Source organism: Dromiciops gliroides, chromosome 2 (genome assembly GCF_019393635.1).
Source record: "Dromiciops gliroides isolate mDroGli1 chromosome 2, mDroGli1.pri, whole genome shotgun sequence".
Classification (NCBI taxonomy): Eukaryota; Metazoa; Chordata; class Mammalia; order Microbiotheria; family Microbiotheriidae; genus Dromiciops; species Dromiciops gliroides.
In genome coordinates this window covers 459,656,367-459,677,802 of record NC_057862.1, presented here as the reverse complement: position 1 = coordinate 459,677,802, position 21,436 = coordinate 459,656,367, and the positions used below count along the sequence as shown (strand labels likewise).

At 37.8% G+C, this 21,436-nt stretch overlaps 1 protein-coding gene across 2 annotated transcripts in view; it reads left to right on the top strand.

The window, feature by feature from the left end:
• SLC9A8 (solute carrier family 9 member A8) overlaps window positions 1-21,436 on the top strand; it is a 101,236-nt gene that overhangs the window by 43,750 nt on the left and 36,050 nt on the right. For both annotated transcript variants that reach the window (XM_043989893.1, XM_043989892.1), the window contains 5 exons: window positions 3,147-3,248; window positions 4,902-4,936; window positions 16,289-16,432; window positions 18,085-18,223; window positions 20,712-20,817. In XM_043989893.1, coding sequence (XP_043845828.1) covers window positions 3,147-3,248; window positions 4,902-4,936; window positions 16,289-16,432; window positions 18,085-18,223; window positions 20,712-20,817 — 526 coding nt within the window. The remainder of the gene's footprint in view (window positions 1-3,146; window positions 3,249-4,901; window positions 4,937-16,288; window positions 16,433-18,084; window positions 18,224-20,711; window positions 20,818-21,436) is intronic.

Genomic DNA, 21,436 nt, shown 5'->3' with positions numbered 1-21,436 from the left:
GCAAGGAAGCTAGTGCCATTGCATCATAAAGTACATAGAAAAGGAAAGTAAAAGATTTAATTTTAAAATAGAGTATATAAGCTTTGTGTAGAGAGAACAAAGTAGCTTGGATGGAATTTTAGGGAAAAATTTAAAATTTCCTAGAAAAGTTTTTCAAGCACATAGAACAGTAGTAGATTATTAACACTATTCAAAAATCCTTCCTCTCTCCAGGATTGTTTCCTTCTCCATAAAACACAGACATTGTACTAGATACTTCTAGATTCCTTCTTCTGACATTTTATTATTCTTTCGTATTTTTTCCTTTAAGATTGGAACACTTGAAATTTCTTGTTTGTATGTGGGTTTTAATTTTGATTCATTCATGTAATTTTGAGTTTGGGGTTCAGATCTAAATGAGATTGTCATTCATTAGTAGTCTGCTAACTTCTTTAAGTATTTTGAAGATAATGGAAGTGCATATGTCAGAAATAAAAATACTCAACTCCCCTTTTTGGTTAATATATGAAGGCTTTATTACATTCTTGAAAGAATGGGTACACACTTTAAAGAAAAGTGGCATGCTTGTCACAGCAAACTACTCTTTTTAATGCGTAAGTAATCCTGTCGCAAAGGTCTCTCCTCTCTTTGCCTAATTGGTTGAAGACCAAGAAGTATACAATCTTCCCAGAATGCCTCTACATAATTTCCTGTTAACTTGTCTCCCCACCTTCTTAAATACACCGAGCCCCCCCCCCCCAATACATTGCATATTTGAAAATGGCAAGTCTCCTCCTTTGGGATGTTGACAGTTCATATGCATGAACTAACTAAGCAATCACAATACAAACTAGCTTTAACCTTTGGCACACTTGGACTAGCTAGATTACTAGCCTTGAAGTTTACTTCTGTATCTACTTTTGGGCACCTGCAAGACTATCTTTTAGCCTTGAGGCCCCTTCTTGCAATCCTCCTTTCTTATGTCTTATTTTCGGAGATAATAGCGTTTTCCTGGGGTGGGGGGGAGTGGAGACTTTATTTCATTTCTCTCACATATGACCAACAACACTCCCAAGGCAGCCTTGGGATTAAAATGTAATTGAGAATTATGTAACAATAAAAATACAGTAAAACATAGATAATGTTAATAATGGTTTTCTAAGTCAGATTGCTATTACGGGGATCCTTGTGTATGGGATAGTGGTCTCTGTTTCTATTTGACCCCACCGATCTAAGATATAAATATCATATAAAGAAAAAAGTTAACAGTGTCCTAAAGAAACAGATGGGTTTCCTTCTTTTAACAGGGGGAAGTAATATCAGCTGCTGCTTGCTCCTGTACTTGACCTTAGTGTACATTTTAAATTCTAAAACTAATATTGGGCAGGTATTTTCATATTTATGGTCTATCTGAATAATGCAGACTAGGAGTGATTTGTTTAATCTGTTTAACATTTTTAAAGTAATGCAGCTATTTTGAGATGAAAGGAAATCACAGATGGAAATGCTTTTTTAGAAAAATAAAATGTGTTGTTTGCAATGAGTTATTTTTAAAAATCTTGTTCTTTCAAAACCTTAATATTTAAGAAATCTATAGTTTAAGTCATGTATTCACGTGACTAACAAATAGCAACTCTTTTACCAGACTGTTGTCTTGACTTGTGTAACTGAAAAAATTCATTACCCTTAAGGCTAACCCTGAGGTAATGAGCTTCTTTGCATTTAGCCATGCTTAACCTTTAACTACAGACAAAAAATTTGCCTTCAGCCCAATACTCTTTTAGATCAGAGTAGGTATATAAACTCTGGTTATACTGTTATAACCTTCTAGAGCAAGGATCCCTACCACACCACACAGAAGCACCAGGACAGAGCTTCAAAAGTAGTTTCTGTTCCACTGAAGATCAGTAATACTAAAGAAGGAAAATCAGAAGACACATTATAGAACAAAATAACTAAAACAAGGAAATAGAAAGTAAAATGACTTCTCCCAGCCAGGCATACCATGCAAATGATCTTTTAGATCTTGGTTTTATAATTTTGCTTTGGTTCTTGTTAGCTGGTGTGCTTTCCTAAAGTGGATTTTTTAAAATCTGTGGCTTGACAATGATACTAGAACATGACATAGTCTTTGTACAGATTCACAGATGATGTCTAATATTTTTAGTATTTGTTTGTCAGTAGAAGATCTGATATTTAAACAACGTGTTAATAATTCCTCACTTCAACAGAAAAAGATGGACTGGTACAATTTTCAGGATCATATGGAAATTTTGAAGAGTGTATGATAGCATTGTGTTTTAAATAATTTTAAAGTATTATACTTTAATATTTGATGAAAATGGTATTGTTTGAAACCCCATTTAAAAATTTCTGGGACACAGGGTTGGAGAAGTATCAAAGGTCTTTATTTACATTCTCCTGAGAATGGGCCCGTTCCCTAATGGAATGGCCTGGAAACATGGGCCCCTGAGCCCTTTTATCCTTTAACAGGCTGGCCCCTCCCTTCTTCCACAGTTACAATGTGGCTTCAAAAACTAACCAATCAGAACAAAGTGTAGCCAATGGGAGGAGGCAACACAGAGACAGTCCTCTAAACTCCTCCCCCAGGTGAACAGCTTTGGGTCTCCCATATCATGTGATTCGGTTTGCTGCGGGAGGGGAGGCAGCCCCTTTTTAGACTGGGAGGAACTCAGCCCCGTTTGTGGATATTAGCATTTTTAACTTTTTTGGGGGGGGGGGACATTTCCCACAGGTATAATGAAATGGAACATATATTTAATGTAAATTTTTTAAAACCTGAGGATTAAAAAAATTTCTTAATTAAAGAAACATAATATATAATTGAGTGGACTAGGTTTAATTTGTGCAGTGCTCATTAATAAGATTAGAGCTGGAAGGGATATTTGAGGTAATTTAGTCCAGCACTGTCATTTTTTGGATTATAAAAATAAGGCCTAAAGAAGTCAAGTAAATTTCCCAAAGTTACCCAACAGTAAGTGTAAGGCTGTCAGGAGTGTGGGTCTTGTGACCCCAGAATCCATTGCTTTTATTAAATATATAATATGGGAGTAAATAGTCTATGTATGAAAAAGTCTATTCAGCTAATAAAGTTGAATTTATTTTTAGTTTAACTGTTCATCTTCATTTCTCTTTATTTTTTTTAGGGTAACTTCTTTCAGAATATTGGTTCCATCACTCTGTTTGCTGTATTTGGCACAGCAATTTCAGCTTTTATTGTAGGTGGAGGAATATATTTTCTAGGTCAGGTAAGAGAGAAGTTTAAGAGAAGTTTTTGAAACACTTTTATTCATAGAATTAATATTATAAAACAGGTATAGAATGAATTTCATATAGTTTGCTCATAAAAGGAAACTTATATGCCCACTCAGTACATTAAATCTGTTCTGACTGGACTAAGTACTGCATAGAGAGGATTCATGGCCTAGTAGAGAGAGAGCCAGACTTGGAGGTAGGAAGATATTTTCAAGTCCCACCTCTAATAAAACTGGTTCTGTGACCCTGGGCAAGTCACATGATCTCTTGGTACCCCTAGAGAACCCTCTATGACACTTTTAAGTTTCTAACTGGGAGTTCTCTGTACTGTGGAAAACAAAAATTTGGCTCAAAAAAATACTCTTACATTAAGCTTTGGAGAAACTACAAAAGTGTTACAAGGAATGCAGTGTGGCGGTGTATGCCTGTAACCCCTGCTGCCATAGATGCAGAGGTTGATGAATCAATTAAGCTCAGAAGTTTTGAGCCATGGTGTGCTAAACTCATCAGGTATCCATAGTAAGTCCAGCACCAATATGGGAAGCTTCTGGGATTCAGGGTCCATTTGGCTGCCTAAGAAGGAGTGAACCAACCAAAGTCAGAAAAGGAGCACAAAGCTCCCATACCATTTAGAAGGAGAATGGGCCCATGAGTGACTGTTGTGCTTCTAGTCTGGGCAAAATAAAAGAAAAGATTTTGTGAATTGTAATGAAGGAAAACACCTTGTTACATTGAACTATATTTGCACAATAATTTATATTTAAAAGGTTATTCTTTCTGATTTCACTTTCAGTAATTGTCAACTCTCCATTATCTAAGTGAATTGCTACATAGAAAATGCATAACTTATACCATGCTGTTGGTCAGTTAGTAGTGCTTTTACTTGTCATGTTCTCAGGGAATTTAAACTCAACTTAATTAACCTACTTAAAACATAATTAGTAAAGTCTTCAAGGAAAAAATATATCATTCTTAATCAAATATAAAGATATAGAATATCAGTTACTTTGCATTACACATGTTGCTGTTCCTTTTTTTCATTGTGAATAATGGAGATGTTAATTCTTTCTCTACTAAGCTAAGTGTAAGAATTAGTATCTGAGAACATGATCAATTTCTCCTAAACGTGGCAAATCTGAATCCTTTTTCCTTTTTTGAAAACATCAGCCAAAACCTACACAACGTTATTCTTACCCTTTGTACTTTGTGTCACATAACACTGGTGTATCTGCCTATTCATGTCACTTTATTTTTTGGCTTTGAATATCCAGTTAGAAAATAAATTTGATAGCAAAGAACTTTGGTTAATTAGTTTTTTGTTTCAATATGCTGTTGGCATATTGTTGAGGCAGTTGGGGTTATGTGACTTGCCCAGGCTCACACAGCTTGTAAGAGTCTGAGTACAGATTTGAATGTGGATTCTCCTCACTCCAGGGCTGGTGTTCTATCCTAGCTGCCCTTGTATCCCATACTTTTTAAACATAAAGTTTTACTTCAGGTTCAGAGTAAAATTTGGGAATGTTGTGGTTTATTATTTAAATTACTGATATTCTGTCAACATATTCATATTATGTTTACTTTGTAAGCAAGAAAAATGTGCTTTAATTTCTTTATTCTTCATTAATCTTCTATTTGTTTTTAAACAGGCTGATGTAATTTCTAAACTCAACATGACAGACAGGTAAATCCTTCTTAACACAACATATATGTAACTAGTTTTTGCACTCTGGGAAAATTACCTTCATGATACTTCATGGATAGAATATTCATATATTACATATTGCATTTTCCTGGAAAATGCTTCAGTAGACTCTAATCAGAATTAATTTGTCTTTTTGAAGCATGAATGAAAATAATTTTTGTGCACTCACTACTCTTTTTCTTAAGAAGATTTATTTAGGTATCTTTTCAGGATCATTTGACAGTAGAATTTTGATGGAAAGTATTGTTTTGGCATTTGGAGAAAAAAGCTTTCTTTAGAAAATTAGCTGTTTTCCATTTTTACCATATTTTTGTCCTTTATTATTCGTAACCATCCCCAAACATTTATTAAGTACCTGCTATGTGACAGCTGCTATGCTAGGTGTATCTTTGCAATACAAAGAAATAGCTCTCCTGTTTTTCTTCCTACTTGTCTGACTGCTTCTTCTCAGTCTTCTTGGCTAGATTATTATCTATACCATAATTTTTAACTGGGTATTCCCCAAAGCTCTGTCCTGGGCTTTCTATTCTTTTCTCTATACTTTCTTTCTCAGTGACTTCTTCAGCTCCCAGGTAGTTGATTTTCATGTATGAACATGGCTCCTACTTCTGTATATCTAGCCTTATTCTCTCTCCTAAGCTCTAGTGCCCACATCACTAACAGCCTATTGGACATTTCTAAATGGATATTTCATAGGCAACTCAAGTTCAAAATGTCCCTAAAGAAAATTTATCTGTCCCCTCCAAATCCATTCACCTTTTGAACTTGGACTAAAACAAAACAAGGTGGATTACCTATCTTGAAAAATTAAGAGGTTGTTCTTCCCTGGAGATTGTTACAAAATGTCTCATTCTTCCCTCCAGCTTTAGTTCCTTCTAGCAATGTGAAACTATAAACCAGTAATCAGTTTGAATTCAACAGTATGACAATGCATTGTGTGTTGTATGTTAGAAGTTTGTCTTGGCTTTGCAATTTACCCAATATTAATGTAGTTAACCTTTATGAATCACAACACAACACATTTCCCTTATCTTCCTTGGCTCCTAATGTAATTTAAAATAAAAGTTGCTGAAAATTTTTTAAACTCTCTATTGGTTTTTTTCCCAATTGAAGTGCCAGCTAAAATGATTTTAGGTGAAAAAGTATTAATCATCTACAACTAACTTATACATACTTTTCAGTAGCTACAATTGAAACTTTGTCATCGAGTTAGGGTTCCATCTAGCTAGGTAAGTTCCAATTCAGAAGTCCTTCCCTTTTCAGAGGAAAGATGTTAGATATCTCTTTTGGACTCTTTTGAGAATTTCCATCTTCATTCTGTTTTGTTTTGATGTCTGTATCAAAGCTCCTTTCTAGAAGCCAATCTAAGCATGTCCTTATGGTGCTTTGTAAAGAATTAAAGTGGTTTTGTAAAGAAACTAGTTCTTTGCAAAGGATTAAACTGATTTCTGGAATTTTCATCTGTATGTGCTATGAAAGGTCATGGGCACAAAACATTCTGGTGTCAGCTCCCAGTGTGCTCTGCATATAATACCCACTTAATAAATATTCACTCAATTGAATTTCAAACTCAATTGCCATTATAGTTGTAGGCAGGCTTAGTCACATACCTGTTTGCCCAGCAAAGGCAAAGTACCAAAGCTGTTGAGCTTTCCTACTTGTAATGATTCTTATGACAATCAAAAGCTGTACCTGCTATGTCAATTAAAAATATATATTAGGAGTTGTTATTGAGGTAAATTAATCTTCTTAATCAAAACCCCAATACTGAAGCTTACCACTCTACCCTTCCAGATCCTGTTACCTTTTTTTTTTTTTTTTTGTGGGGCAATGAGGGTTAAGTGACTTGCCCAGGGTTACACAGCTATTAAGTGTCAAGTGTCTGAATCCAGATTTGAACTCAGGTCCTCTTGAGTCCAGGGCCTGTGCTTTATCCACTGTGCCACCTAGCTACCCCTGTCTGCCTGTTATCTTAAGGCTTGTCTTCTTCTAACTCCTATCTCTTCTCCCCTCTCCCCTTATTTTAGAACTTGATGTGCTTTGCTGTTCCCCATCCTTCTAAATTTAGGGGTTGGGTCCCTGAACTTTTTTTTTTGGTGAGGCAATGAGGGTTAAGTGACTTGCCCAGGGTCACACAGCTAATAAGTGTCAAGTGTCTGAAGCCAGATTTGAACTCAGGTCCTCTTGAGTCCAGGGCCTATGCTTTATCCACTGTGCCACCTAGATGCCCCCCCCCCACTTATTTTTTTAAAAAGTTTTTGATAACTGCATTTCAATATAGTTGATTTCCTTGTTTAAAAAAATGTGGGCCAGCATAGGAAAACACATAATAAAGAAATTCAGAAACTGAGTGATTGTCCCATGCGCTGTTTTTAAACATGGCCCCTCTGGTCTTTTGGATTGTCATTCTATACCCAAGCTCTCAAACAACCCTACTGGTTCCTTCTGTGTTCCTTGGACTGCCTTCTTGGTAAGAACTGTGCTTTGAACTTAACTACAGTCTGTGTGTAATAGACAAAGCATGCCTGCCACAGCCCAAGTCCTACTGGCCCTGGCAGGAGCCACTGGAAGCCGACTGCTCTCAATTGTGTGATTGTCCCACTTCCATTCTGGGTATCATCTGTGGCACTCTACCAAGGGGCAACGAAACTAGGCCAGATGCTTACGTTTCTAGCCTACTTCCATTCCTGATAAATCAGCTTGAGATTTTTCCATTCTCTTAATAGCAAGTGGTAAACTGCCCTATTGGTGCCCTCTTCATTGTAACTTGGCATCTGGTAACATTGCACATTGGTGGCCTAGGAAGGAATAGGAATTGACTATTTCAGTAGCTTCAGGGGCATTATTTTGTTTTTGTTTTTGTAATAGAAATGCCTCCAAATTACTCTGCTATAGGGAAATTAGAGATAAAGTAGGCAAATGGTTCAGTCTCTGCCTTCTTGAAGCTTATGCTATAGATGATGTAATGTAATCATAAAAAAAGAGGTAGAAATAAAATATTCATCTGCTGACAATGGACGTGAATCAGAACAGATGCTCAGCTACCTTGGAATGAATTATCAATTAAAAAGCAATGCTCCGAGGCAGCAAGGTGGCGCAGTGGATAAAGCACTGGCCCTGGATTCAGAAGGACCTGAGTTCAAATCCGGCCTCAGACACTTGACACTTACTAGCTGTATGACCTTGGGCAGGTCACTTAACCCTCATTGCCCTGCAAAAAAAAAAACAAACCAAACCAAACCAAAAAGCAGAGGTTGTATCCATGCTTTGTATGCATGCTTAGCATACTGCCTCATGCATAATGGGTAAAAAAAGCAATGCTCCAAACCCAGTAGGTAGAAGAAAATGTCATCCATGTCTCCATAATCCAGAATTCTTTTGTTTATTGGTTTGGGAGTTTAGGTGTGGTACTTGGGCTATCCAAGGTATAATGGGGGCTAAAATATTATTGTCAGTAGAAGATCTGCGTGGAAGGGGATGCTACATATATCAGAGATCTAGAGGCTCTAGTCACCAAAGGTACTTCTGGGGACAGAGTTTAGTAGCCAAGTGTTACCTCAATATATAGGTCACTGTTTGAGGATACCTTGTTTCTAGTCCACTTCAGAAGAAACTGTGGATTTGGCATCAAGCACAAATTCAGTCCAGCTCCCAGGGACCCCCACTCATTACAGTGATCATAACCTGATAAGAATTCCTAGCCACAGGGAGCCAAAGGCCAAACTGAAGTTGAGGACCAAACTGAAAAGGACTCACATCCATCAATGATCTAGCCTTATAGAACCAGTGATTCTAAAGGACCTCCACCCAAGGATGTACATTCAGACCAAATCTTTCACAACTCAATCCTGTGGATGCCAAAGGTACTAGAAGGCTTGTCCTTCTGGAACTTAGAGATTGGTAGCTGATAGGGCTTCATTTTAATATGTCTTATCCCCTGCCATCTTAGGAAGAAGTTCCATGGCATCATATAAGTGCATCTGGCCCAGGGAACCTACATGTAAGGTATTTAGTGACCCAGAGGCCTATTTAAAACTCCTTGCTGCATATGTATACTGTTTCTATCTACATCTTCTTAGTGTTTGAAGTCACAAGCCTTGGAAACAGACACTACTGCTTTCACTTGATTGTCATGGAGGATGAGAGTCCTGGTCATTTAGTTCTTTCCCCATCTTGTGGTTGACAGCCTCCTACCTCTTGCTTCTTTTATCCTTGTGATTCAATCATTATCTGCTGAAGTTAAAATTGGTTCTCTCTGCTAATATTTCTTAACAACCCCTGCTCCTTAGAGGTTAACTCCAAGTATTTGTTAAATTGAATCTATTTCACCTCATCCAGATCCTTGTTACAGTCATTCTCCCTCCTTTCTCAAGGAGCTCACCATTATTCCCTGTACCCCAACTCTTGCCTCACACTTAGTGACTTCAATATGCCTGGTGGTGTCCTCTCAATAACCTTAGCTTCTCAGTAAGTCAGCCTCCTCAGCTCCCACAGGCAGCCTCACTATTGCTTGCTAAATAACTATCCCTATGATTTGGGGGTGGGGTGGGGCAATGAGGGTTAAGTGACTTGCCCAGGGTCACACAGCTAGTAAGTGTCAAGTGTCTGAGGCCTCATTTGAACTCAGGTCCTCCTGAATCCAAGACTGGTGCTTTATCCCCTGCGCCCCCAGCTGCCCCTCCCCATGAATTTTGGACTCAGAAATTCCTCTTTGATCATAACTTCCTATCCTTCCATTTCCTGCTGTGCCTCACTCCTGTGATCCTTCTAATTGTATTCTTTGTATTCACTGTGACCTCCAGTTCCTCCACCCCTGCCCTGTTCTCCCAGTCAGTTAGCTCTAGCTTCACTTTCCTCAATTCATAAAATTGACCTTGTAGTTGACTAGTCCAACCATGCAATGACCTTTACACTTGAGACTTTTACCTTGTTGCCATGGTCAAACTTCAAACCTGGGTTAGCTGTACCACCAGCCTGTTTTTCAGTGCTGTTGAACCCTACTAGAAGAAATCATACAGCCTCACCATGTGGTTCCACTACAAACTTGTTATCTCAACTGCTGCATGGCAATCATATTTTCTCCTAATTGATTTATAATCCCTGTTGGCATAATTTCAAACCCTTTTCTCTCTTCACAAATGTCCCTACCCCCCTCTTTTAGCAGAGGACCTCAATTTTCAATTTACTGAGAAAATGGAGGCCATCTGCCACAATCTACTCCTCTCCTGCACATTTAATAAAACCCTCTATATCTTTTGACAGTCTCCTCCATTGTTCCAGTCTTTAAAAAAGAAGTTGCCCAGGGGCAGCTAGGTGGCGCAGTGGATAGAGCACTGGCCCTGGAGTCAGGAGTACCTGAGTTCAAATCCAGTCTCAGACACTTGACACTTACTAGCTGAGTGACCCTGGGCAAATCACTTAACCCTAATTGCCCCAAAAAAAAAAAAAAGTGGCTCTCCTCCTTGCCAAGATTAATCCTTCTTCCCCCCCACCCCTACCCCAGTTTCCATTGGAAGAATGGGGTGGGAGAGAAAATTAAATTTTAAGTGGAAGAATTTAAATTAAAAAAAATAAAAACAGGATTAATCTCCTCCATTCATTCATTCATTCATTTGTTTATTTACTTATTTACTTGTCTATCTATCTATCTATCTATCTATCTATCTATCTATCTATCTATCTATCTATCTATCTAATCTATCTATCTATCTATCTGCGGGCAATGAGGATTAAGTGACTTGCCCAGGGTCACACAGGGACACACAGTAAGTATCAAGTGTCTGAGGCCGGATTTGAACTCAAGTCCTCTTGAATCCAGAGCCAGTGCTTTATCCACTGCACTACCTTGCTGCTTCCAACCTCCTCTGTTTAGAACTTATTTCTTTGAACATTTTCTTCCCCTTCCTCTGCATCCCCCTGTAATGATTGGAATGATGCCACCTACTGGAGACTTACTATAGGAAAGCTCCACCATGAGGAAAATGCCTCAGAGGGCAAGGCCATGTGGCTTTTCCTTGGTGCCAGGAAGTGACGTTTGCTCATGGGTGCTGTCTATCAAGGCTACCAGCCCATCAACTTGAGGAGCCTCCTATTTTCTGGGAGGAGACAGGAAGGAGGAAAGAGGGCCTGCGCGGAGAGCTCTCTCTCTTTTGGGTTCCTGACTTGATGGTGGTGGTGGCAGCAGAGGACTTCACAGGAAATTTGAGGAAAGATAGGAATGCCAGGCTGTTGGAATTCTGTTCTCAATCTTTCTCTTTCTATTTTTCAATAAACCCTTAAAAACCTAAACTCATTTTATCAGTGATTTTAGTGAGTTTCCCCCAAAACTGGGGGAACAGATTAGAACCCACATTTAGAATCTTAAATTACACACCCCTCACTCCATCTCTATTTAATATCCCTTGCTACCTATAAACATGTTCAGGTCTCCATCATCCTATGTACCGTCGCTTGACCATCTCATTCACTCAGAGTATCATCTTACTGCTCTTATATATAACATTAAAGAGAATATATTACCATCTGCTTTGCTGCTGCACCCTAAGAACCAGAGGACCTTTCTAATATGTAGAAATATGTTGTCTTCACCTAATAGAATGTGAGCACCTTGAGAACATGGACTGTTTTGCTTTTCTCTTTGTATTCTTACAGCTTTGGTACAGAGTAAGCACTTAATAAATGTTTATTCATCCATTCTCCCTCTCAAAGTCAAACTCCTCTAAGAGTCAGCTATATGGTTGCACCACTTACTCATTCCTACTCTTCAGCCCCTTGCAGTCTCACTTCCAACTTTACTAAAACTACTCTCTCCAAGGTAACCACTGATCTAATTGCTAAATCTGTTGGCCTTTTCTCAGAACTCGCCCTACTTCATTTCTCTGCAGCATTTGACAGTGTCATCTACCCCTTTCCGCTTAGGTAGCTATCTCTTTCCTTGGCTTCCATGACACTGCTCACTTAGTTATTTTACCTTGCTAGGTTATCACTCGCCTTTTACTTCATAAGCATCAGTGTGTCCCTCCAAGTCTCTGTCCTGAGCCCTTTTCTCTTCTTAAACTCTCAGTAATTTAATCATCTCCCATGGGTTCAATGATCTTTTCTATGTAGATGATGCCAAAAATCTCTAAAAAGGCCTACTCATTGTTCCCCAAACTCGACATTCCTTTTCTTTGCTCCATATCTTTGCAAAGGTTGTCTGTCTACCCCTTCCCTGCAATGTGGCCTCATCTTACCCGTGTCAAAATCCTTAGCTTTCTTCAAGCCTCCGCTCCTGTGCCAGTTATTAAGGAAAGCCTTTTCTGATATTCCTAGTGGTTAGTGCGCTTTCTTTTTTTTTTTTTTTTTTTTTTAGTGAGGCAATTGGGGTTAAGTGACTTGCCCAGGGTCACACAGCTAGTAAGTGTTAAGTGTCTGAGGCCGGATTTGAACTCAGGTCCTCCTGAATCCAGGGCCAGTGCTTTATCCACTGCACCACCTAGCTGCCCCCTATACATTGTCTTCTGAGGCTGTGACCTCCTTATTTGGTTTGGCTTCAGCCATGTTAGTAATTCAGGCAACTCACATCTCAGTATTATATTCTATCAGAATTACTCATTGTTCAATATATGGCCATAATCCAAACCCAAATTGTTATATGCTTTATGTGAAACATGTTTTGTTTTGATGATATTGAGGCAGCTAGGTGCCACAGTGGAATATTGAGCCTGGAGTTAAGAAGACCTGAGTTCAAATTCAGCCTCTGACATTTACTGGCTATGTGACCCTGGGCCTTTAACCTCTGTTTGCTTTAGTACCCTTATCTGTAAAAATGAAGATTATAATAACACCTACCTCTCAGGATTGTTGTGAGGATCAAATGAGGTAATCATCGTAAAGTGCTTAGCACAGTGCCTGGCACATAGTAACTGCTATATAAATATTAGCTGTTATTATACCTATTATTATTAAGATATATTTCATATATGGGAAAGGTTGTTTTAAAAACTGTTACTCAAAAATAAAAATAAGCCATTTGAGGAATCAGAGAACATTTTATTTCATAATACTTTTTAGAAATAGAAGAGAGCAGCTACATTCATTTAATATAAGCTACTAACCCTTTTACTAATTGAGTTCTTGTTGCTAATATCTATCAACAGGACAGTGACACCTCTTTAATATGGCCTTATCTAGGTGTGAGTTAGTTGTTTCACAAAGGAAGATTTTCAGGAATCCTTTAAAACTCCAGACTCTGCTGTTATCCATTTTCTATTTATTGTGCACAAAATTATGGAAGTCTTAAAATGTATTATACATTTCCAGGCTTTCTTAGAGAGAGAATATTGAATGCAGTCTTACCTTTTTCTTGATGGCTTAAGAGCATTTTTTAAAAAACATGTTACTGTACTTTGTAATAACACATGATGCCCTCTGCAGCTATTGAGGCAGATTAGTCAGTCAGTCAGTCATTAAACATTTATTAAGTACTTACTAGGGGCAGCTAGGTGGCAAAGTGGATAGAGTACTAACTCTGCAGTCAGGAGTATGTGAGTTCAAATCCACCTTCAGACACTTACTAGCTGTGTGATCCTTGGCAAGTCACTTAATCCCAATTGTCTCAAACATTCAGGGTCACCTCCAGCTGTCCTGATGTATATCTTGCCACTGAACCCAGATGACTCTAGAGGACAGAGTGAGGCTGGTGGCTTTGCACAGCCTTTCCTCACTTAAATCCAATTCAGTGCAAGTCATGATATCTGTTACGGTCCTCTTTGAGAATGATGGACAAACAATAACAAGTACTTATTATGTGCCAGACACTGTTAAGTTTGTAAAGAGCTCTTTGTTCTATAATTGGTAACGTGGCTGCACCAGCTATCATCTCCTTTGCTTGTAGTAACTGTACTTACTAAAGTTATTAAAACTTATTTTGAAAGTTCTTTCCAAAGTTTCTTTTCAAAACTTTCGAGCTTTTTTTGAATCTTTTTTTTGAAACTCTACCTTCCCTGCTACTGTCCTAGTCTAATTATTTTTCTGGGCTTAATCTTTCTAAAATAGTTAAAGGCTGGGGGTGAGGGGGGGTGGCGTGGCTGGGTGCTTGGTGTTTAAAAGATGTAAACCATCATCTGCCTGACTTGCTTTGTGGCCTGATCACATTTTACCTTGAATTATACTTGATTTTCAGATTCATAGTGAAGGGAAATGCAATGCATACTTCTAGAGTACCTACTCCATTTTAAGATACCTCTGTTGGGAAGATTTTCCTTGCTGCTGGGTTGAAATAGCTATCTGTATCTATGTATATGTATATACATACATACATACATACATACATATATACACACACACACATATATGCTGTATATATACACACATTTTTGTTTGTGTATACACATACACACACAGTGTGGGGACAGATATTTATGGATTCATGTACCACTTTTTTTTTCTGTGTTTTTGTTGGTGGTTTTTTTTTTATATGGAAATGTTCATATTTGTTTATATTTCTTAAGTTCAGAACACCAGAATTAAAATCAGAGAATGAAGGAAGGGGAGAGATTTCCCTTATCCCATGTCTTCTTCATTTTTCTCTCTTCAGCTTCCCCGACCCCTTGCTTCTAGTTCTGCCCTTTGGGGTCAAGGGGAACAAGCATAGTTCCTGTTTGATGTCAAAACCCTTAACATACTTGAAGATAGCGATTATGTCTGCTATTATATGTTGAGATAAGTGTTTCAGATGAAGTGGCAGAACTCAAATCAACAAGCGTCTGTTTTGAGCTTACTCTGTGCCAAGTCCTGTGGATACCCTCAAGACTCTTGCATTCTAATGGAGGAAGACAGCACATAAAAGGAAACTGAAAAGGGGAGGGAGGAGAAAGAGATTAAGTAACCATACTGGAGGTGCTTTGTAAAGAAAGTCCAGAAGAGACGAAGGACTGCCTGGAGAGGGTTGAAGACGTGACAGGCCGGGGCCTCCTCCTTACGATGGAGGTTCTGGGAAGGACTAGCTAATTAGAGGGAAAAGCTACAGGGGTGGAGTGAGCTTTCTGGATGAAGAGAGTCAGGAGTGATTCCCAGAGAGAACTCCTGGAGAGAACTCTGCAAGTGATTGTATAAAGGAGGGAAAGAGTCAAACTCAAGGTTTTAAGCATGGGTAACAGAAGAATGTTTATCCTATTCACAGCAGCTTTCTGTTATTCATTTTCACTTCTGCTGATCTGATTCAGGGATTTATTCACTCATAACTGTACTATAGATCTTCTGAACTTTCTTGACACCAGTCTTCATTCACCTCTCTTAATTATAGTGTCTTTCCTCTGTTAAGTATTTCCCATGTATCCTGTACATAACTTGCTCTGTATTTATTTGTTTGCATGTTGTTTTCCCTGTTAGATTGTGAGCTCCTTGGGACAGCTAGGTGGCACAGTGGATAAAGCACCAGCCCTGGATTCAGGAGGACCTGAGCTCAAATCCAGCTTCAGACACTTGACACTTACTAGCTGTGTGACCCTGGGCAAGTCACTTAACCCTCATTGCCCTGCCACTCCCCCCAAAAAGATTGTAAGCTCCTCGAGATCAGGGATTGTCTCTTTTGCCTCTTTTTTATATCCCTAGCATTTGGCACAGTAGGTGCTTAATAAATCTTTGTTGATTGATTCATGGGTTCCTACAAATCATCACTTTTTTGCCTAAATTGTTCAAAAGTCCAACTTTTAAGGACCTCAATTTTCTGATCCCCCAAATCCCTCCTGTTAGGTGGGGTTGAAGAATCTGCATGACAAAAGAACAAGCCTTAACTAGGCTTTGTGAATTTGTGTACATGTTATATTCTCCTTCCTACCACCCTCATCCATTTAGACTGTAATCTTTAAAAAAAAATTTTCATTTAATAGTATTTTATTTTCCCCTCAATTACATGTAAAGATAGTTTTCAGCATTCATTTTTGTAAGTTTTTTTTCTCTCCTTCCCTCTCTCCCCAGACAGCAAGTAATCTGATATAGGTTATGTATGCGCAACCATGTTAAACATATTTTGATATTATAGGCTACAATCTTCTTGAGGGTAGGGACAATGTATCTTCCTGTCTAGCACAGCAGATGCCTGATAAATATTCATGGAGTCTGCCCAGAGCAGCTCATTACCTAGCAGTTAAGAATCTTCAGGGCTTTACTGTCTGTGCCACTGAACAAATGCTATAAATAATGCAGCTATTCATAATATATCTTCTTTTAATACACCATTATTCAGTTTGATTGTTGTTATTCTTAGGGACACTACCTTTCATTCTTTGGGTACCATGTGCCTTGTGAAAAGTATTGTTACAGTTTCCCTTTCTGTCTTTTTTCTTTCAGCTTTGCATTTGGCTCATTGATATCTGCTGTTGACCCAGTAGCTACTATTGCTATTTTCAATGCACTTAATGTGGATCCAGTTCTTAACATGTTAGTTTTTGGAGAAAGTATTCTCAATGATGCAGTCTCTATTGTTCTGACCAAGTAAGTTTCTATATGTGTAGGAGAATAACCAAAGTTATTAAACTAAAAAGTATCTGAAACCAAAAAGCTAATATTTCCAAGTCATTACATTAAATGTGTAGTTGCCTTCCTTGTTTGCTAAGTGTATTAGCATCTTGGCTTATTGTGGTAACCTACTCTAGAGTTAACAGATCCTACAAAAGGAATGTGTTAAAAATAAACCACCAGTTTCCAATGATACTTGTGAAAAAAACAGTCTTTTGAGTAGAATGAGAAAATTTGGTTGTAGCAGTTCATAGTGTCATTTTTGTTAATGTCTATTAAATATGACTTATAAAACTTGCTATAGGAGACACCAAGGAAAAAGAAATGAATTGTGGGTCATTTCAAATTTGCTCCCCAATACTGTTTTGCTCATTTTAGCTGCAGTTTAGCATGCCATAGAGGAAAGAGCACTGGATTGGGAGCTGAGTACCTAAATTCAAGGCTCTGCTTTGCCACTAACTTGCTGTATGAATTAAAGCACATCTCTTAAACTTCTTTGATCCACAGTTTTTTGTTTTTGTTTTAATTTGTAAAATGAGAGATGAAGGGTGTTGGTAGTGTTGGGGTTGGACTTGACCTCCAAGTACCCTTCCATCTCTAAGATATAGTGTCACTTCATCTTGCTTTGTCTGGTGTGTGTGTGGAAAGGACAGCAAAAGCACATATCAGGAAGCTTTTCTTCCTTTCTTCCCACTCTTAGGAATTAGGATTGTAGGCTGTTAAAGCTAATGAAATTGTTGACATTTCAAAGGCATTTTGGAAACTATGATATAATCCCTGTTTCAGTGATTAAGTTTGACTTGTTTCAGAGGCTCCTTCAACATAGCTGTATTCCCCTGCTTTTGAGGGAGTGTGCTCATTTGCTTATTTTTAAGAACATTTCATAAAATACCTGTTTCATAAGTGATCTTATTTAGCTTCTTAGGAAGCTGAATTTTGGCATAAAATATCGTTGGACAGTTTCTCCCTCATAGCCAGCAGTAAGTTGCCAGTATTTGTTTCTTTTGCATTACTTTAGCTTTTTAGTACTTCAAGGGCTTTTATATTAACTATCATTAAATTCTTTTCAACTTTGATTTATACTATGAAGATTCATTCTTTTAACTTGCAGCTGAATCCATTAGTTCTCTCCAGTGAAAGCTTAATTTAAGCACGTTGGAATGAATTTTGTTCCAGACTTGCCATTTTTTTCTTTAAGCTCTGAGAATTCTAATATTTTTAAGTAAAATATGGGAAAATATTGGATCTGAAAGTGTAAGGGGGTGACCAGTCCAGATGAATTAGTACCATGCAGGAATTCTTTTTGTATCAAAGACCTGAGCTCTAGTCCTGGGACTATCAGTAATTACCCTTTTGATCTTGGGCAAGTTACCTGCCCTTGTTGAGCTTTAGTTTCCTTTCTTGGACTAGACCTGGAATGCTGCTTTTAGCTCTGAGCCCCCTTTTCAGAAGGACTCTTTTAGCTCTAGTATGAGCTGTCCTAAAGTCCCTTCCAGCCCCGCCATTCTGTGAGACTCTGAAATTCTGCTTTAAAGAGTTATTATGGGTTCTTTTTTTTTTTTTCACTAGTGCCTGGAGAAAGTACCTTTCTAATCTCTTTTTTCCTCCCATGTCCTTTGAATTGCTAGCACAGCTGAAGGCTTGACAAGAAAAAATATGTCCGATGTCAGTGGGTGGCAGACTTTTCTACAAGCCCTTGGTTACTTCCTTAAGATGTTCTTTGGCTCAGCTGCACTCGGCACTCTAACAGGGCTAATTTCTGCACTAATATCCTTTGAAAGCAATGTATTGCATAATTAGATAAATTCCTCATTTTCATCTCTTTAGCCATCTTTTAATGTTCCTTAAAAGATGCCTTTTTTTTTTAAATCAAGGTTTTGTTTAAGGAATAATTTCGGTGAATTCTTATTTGGTTTTGGTAATATTTAAATTAATGACTGAGTTATTTTAAATTTGTCACCTACAGGCAGTATGGTGTCATGAACAGAACACTGGTTCAAAATTCAGCTCTGAGGTTTCCTTAAAATATGACTGTGGAGGGGGCAGCTAGGTGGCACAGTGGATAAAGCACTGACACTGAAGTCAGGAGTACCTGAGTTCAAATGTGGCCTCGGTCACTTGATACTTACTAGCTGTGTGACCCTGGGCAAGTCACTTAACCCTCATTGCCCAGAGGAAAAAATATGACTGTGGCCAAATTGCTTCATTTTTCTTTCTGAGCCTTGATTTCTACATCTATAAAATGGGGGAAATAACACTTGTACTACTTGCACCATAGAGTTGTTGTGAGCCATCAGATGAGACAATAGATATAAATACTTTACAAATCAATAAATAAAAGGTAGAATTATAGTATTTAAAACAGAATTAGGATGCCATTTTATAAATTATATAAATATTGGTGAGCGAGAATGTTTTTTAAAATCCCAATTCTTGTTAATTACGTTTTAGATATAATTAATTTTTATGTATCCCAGTTTTCATGCCCATGAAGAAGAAAATTAAATTTATTTGAAAATGTGAACCCCCTCAATTTGGAACTCAAAATTTTTTTAAAAAATTAATGTTCAGGGGCAGCTAGGTGGCACAGTGGATAGAGCACTGGCCCTGGAGTCAGGAGTACCTGAGTTCAAATCTGGCCTCAGACACTTAACACTTACTAGCTGTGTGACCCTGGGCAAGTCACTTAACCCCAATTGCCTCACTAAAAAAAAATGTTCAAATAAATTGTAAATTTATTTTAAAAAAAGAAATATTGTCTTTTAGGCTATGAAAATGAGTTTGTTAAATAAATTATATTTAAACTGTTTTCACTGATTTGGTTAAGAAACAGCCTGTAAGTTTTCTGCCCAGATAAGGAGAGATGTTTGATTATGAAAAGACATTTTTTATCCTTTTGTTGCTTTACATGAAGCCTATTGTGTCTAAAATAGAACCAATTGGCAATCCATTTCTAGGCCTGCCTGGTGAGGTATGCTACCTAGGCCATCTTGTCAGACAGTTTATTTTTTAGTTGGAACAGATTGTCTGTTTCATCATAGATAACTGCCTACGCTTTTTCTGTGAACTTGTAATTTTTCAAAAAATCTAGAGGCTTTTCACATTGTCTGAATTCATTTCAGTATTTCAAGGATATGTTATTTTGTTGGTGGGGATAGGCCCTGCCACCAGTAGAAGTAGGTGGATAAAAAGTAGAAGTAGGTGGATAAAAAGAAAGTTTTTTCAGTTTCCTGTTCTTTTAATACCATTTTAAGGGGCAGCTAAGTGGAGCAGTGGATAAAGCACCGGCCCTGGATTCAGGAGGACCTGAGTTCAAATCCAGACTCAGACACTTGACACTTACTAGCTGTGTGACCCTGGGCAAGTCACTTAACCCTCATTGCCCTGAAAAACAACAACAACAAAAGAAAAAGAAAAGCTAAGTAATTGGATTACTAGGAGATAGAGAAAATCCAAAGGTTGTGTGTGTGTGTGTGTGTGTGTGTGTGTGTGTGTGTGTGTTGATCCATACAACCACCCTTTGAGGTAGGTTGAATTGACATTGTTATCCCCCATTTTACAGATGAGGAAGTTTAGGCCAACTAGTATACTCCCTCCCTGAATCTGGACTGTCCTCTAATTAAGTGATTATTCACCTTCCAGTTAAAGACCTGTAGAACTGAACTTTTAAAGCACTGAAATGGGAGAATCAGAAAAAGACCTTTGAGCTTTCAAGCTTCAACCCTACCTCTGTGGATTGGTGTGGCTCATGAGAGAGAGAATCAGGAGCCCAAGACCAATACGGGCTTCCTATAGCTCCAGTGTATTGTATTGACTCTCTCATGACACTGGTCAAATTCCTATCCTTTATTCTACAAAGGAGAAAACTCAAAGCAGGGGTATTAAGTGACTCATATAAGGTCATACAGGTATTAGGTAAGTAGTAGACCTGGAATTTGAATCTCAGTGTTCAGATTCCATGTCTTGACTTCCATTATTTGAATTCAGGCTGATTTTGTGGTTACTTGTTTTCTTTTTTTAAAGAACTCAAAGATCTGAGTGTTTTATATATATTATTCTCTACATCTTTTTCTTTAACTTTTAATTTTCTTCCAAAGTTAAATGACTGTCATTCATTTTCAGTTGTAACCCAGGAATATTTTGAAACCTTTAATATCTAGTTATTGTTTGAGGATAAAAACAGCAACTTTACACCTTTTCTGAAATTGTAATACATTGTTCCTGGGTTCTTTTTCCATAACATTTGGCGCTTCAAGTATTAAAGCATATTGATTTAAGGAAGACACCTTCCTTGGAGTTTGGGATGATGATTATCTTTGCATATCTTCCTTATGGGCTTGCAGAAGGCATCTCCCTCTCAGGTAGGTTTTAGAATGAATGCAAATTAAGTGAGAAGATTGTTACTGGTCCCCTATCAGTAGGATATGAATTCTGAAGGTAGGTGTAGTAATAAAATTATCTTCCTGATAGCTAAATGCTGATAACAAAATACTTATTTAGAGTTTGAGGCACTGTTAGGAGCTTTGTTTAAGACTAATAAAGGAATTAAACCTGAGACCTAGAACTATGTAGCTATCTAAACTAGGAAGAAATACTAGAGATTATCTAAGGTTGTAAACTGAGGTTCAGAGAGGCTAATTGACTTGCTCAGGATTATACAATCAATCAAGAAGCATTAAGTAAACCTCTTACTATATACCTGAATAGCACTGTGCTAAGTGATACAAAGACAAAACTGAGACAGTACCATCATTGAGAAGCTTAGTAATGAGAGAGCTAGAATTCAAAGCCAGAGTTTTGGACTCCAGAATTTGGCCTACTGGTAAGTTTACTAATCCAAATAATTTTAGAAGTTTTAAGATTTTCAATGTGGGAACATAGTATTTGTAACTCTATCTATATTATTCTCTTATCTGGCATTTTGCCCTTCTCATTAGTATTGGTGGCAGGTCCAACAAAATACAATTTTATCTATTAAAT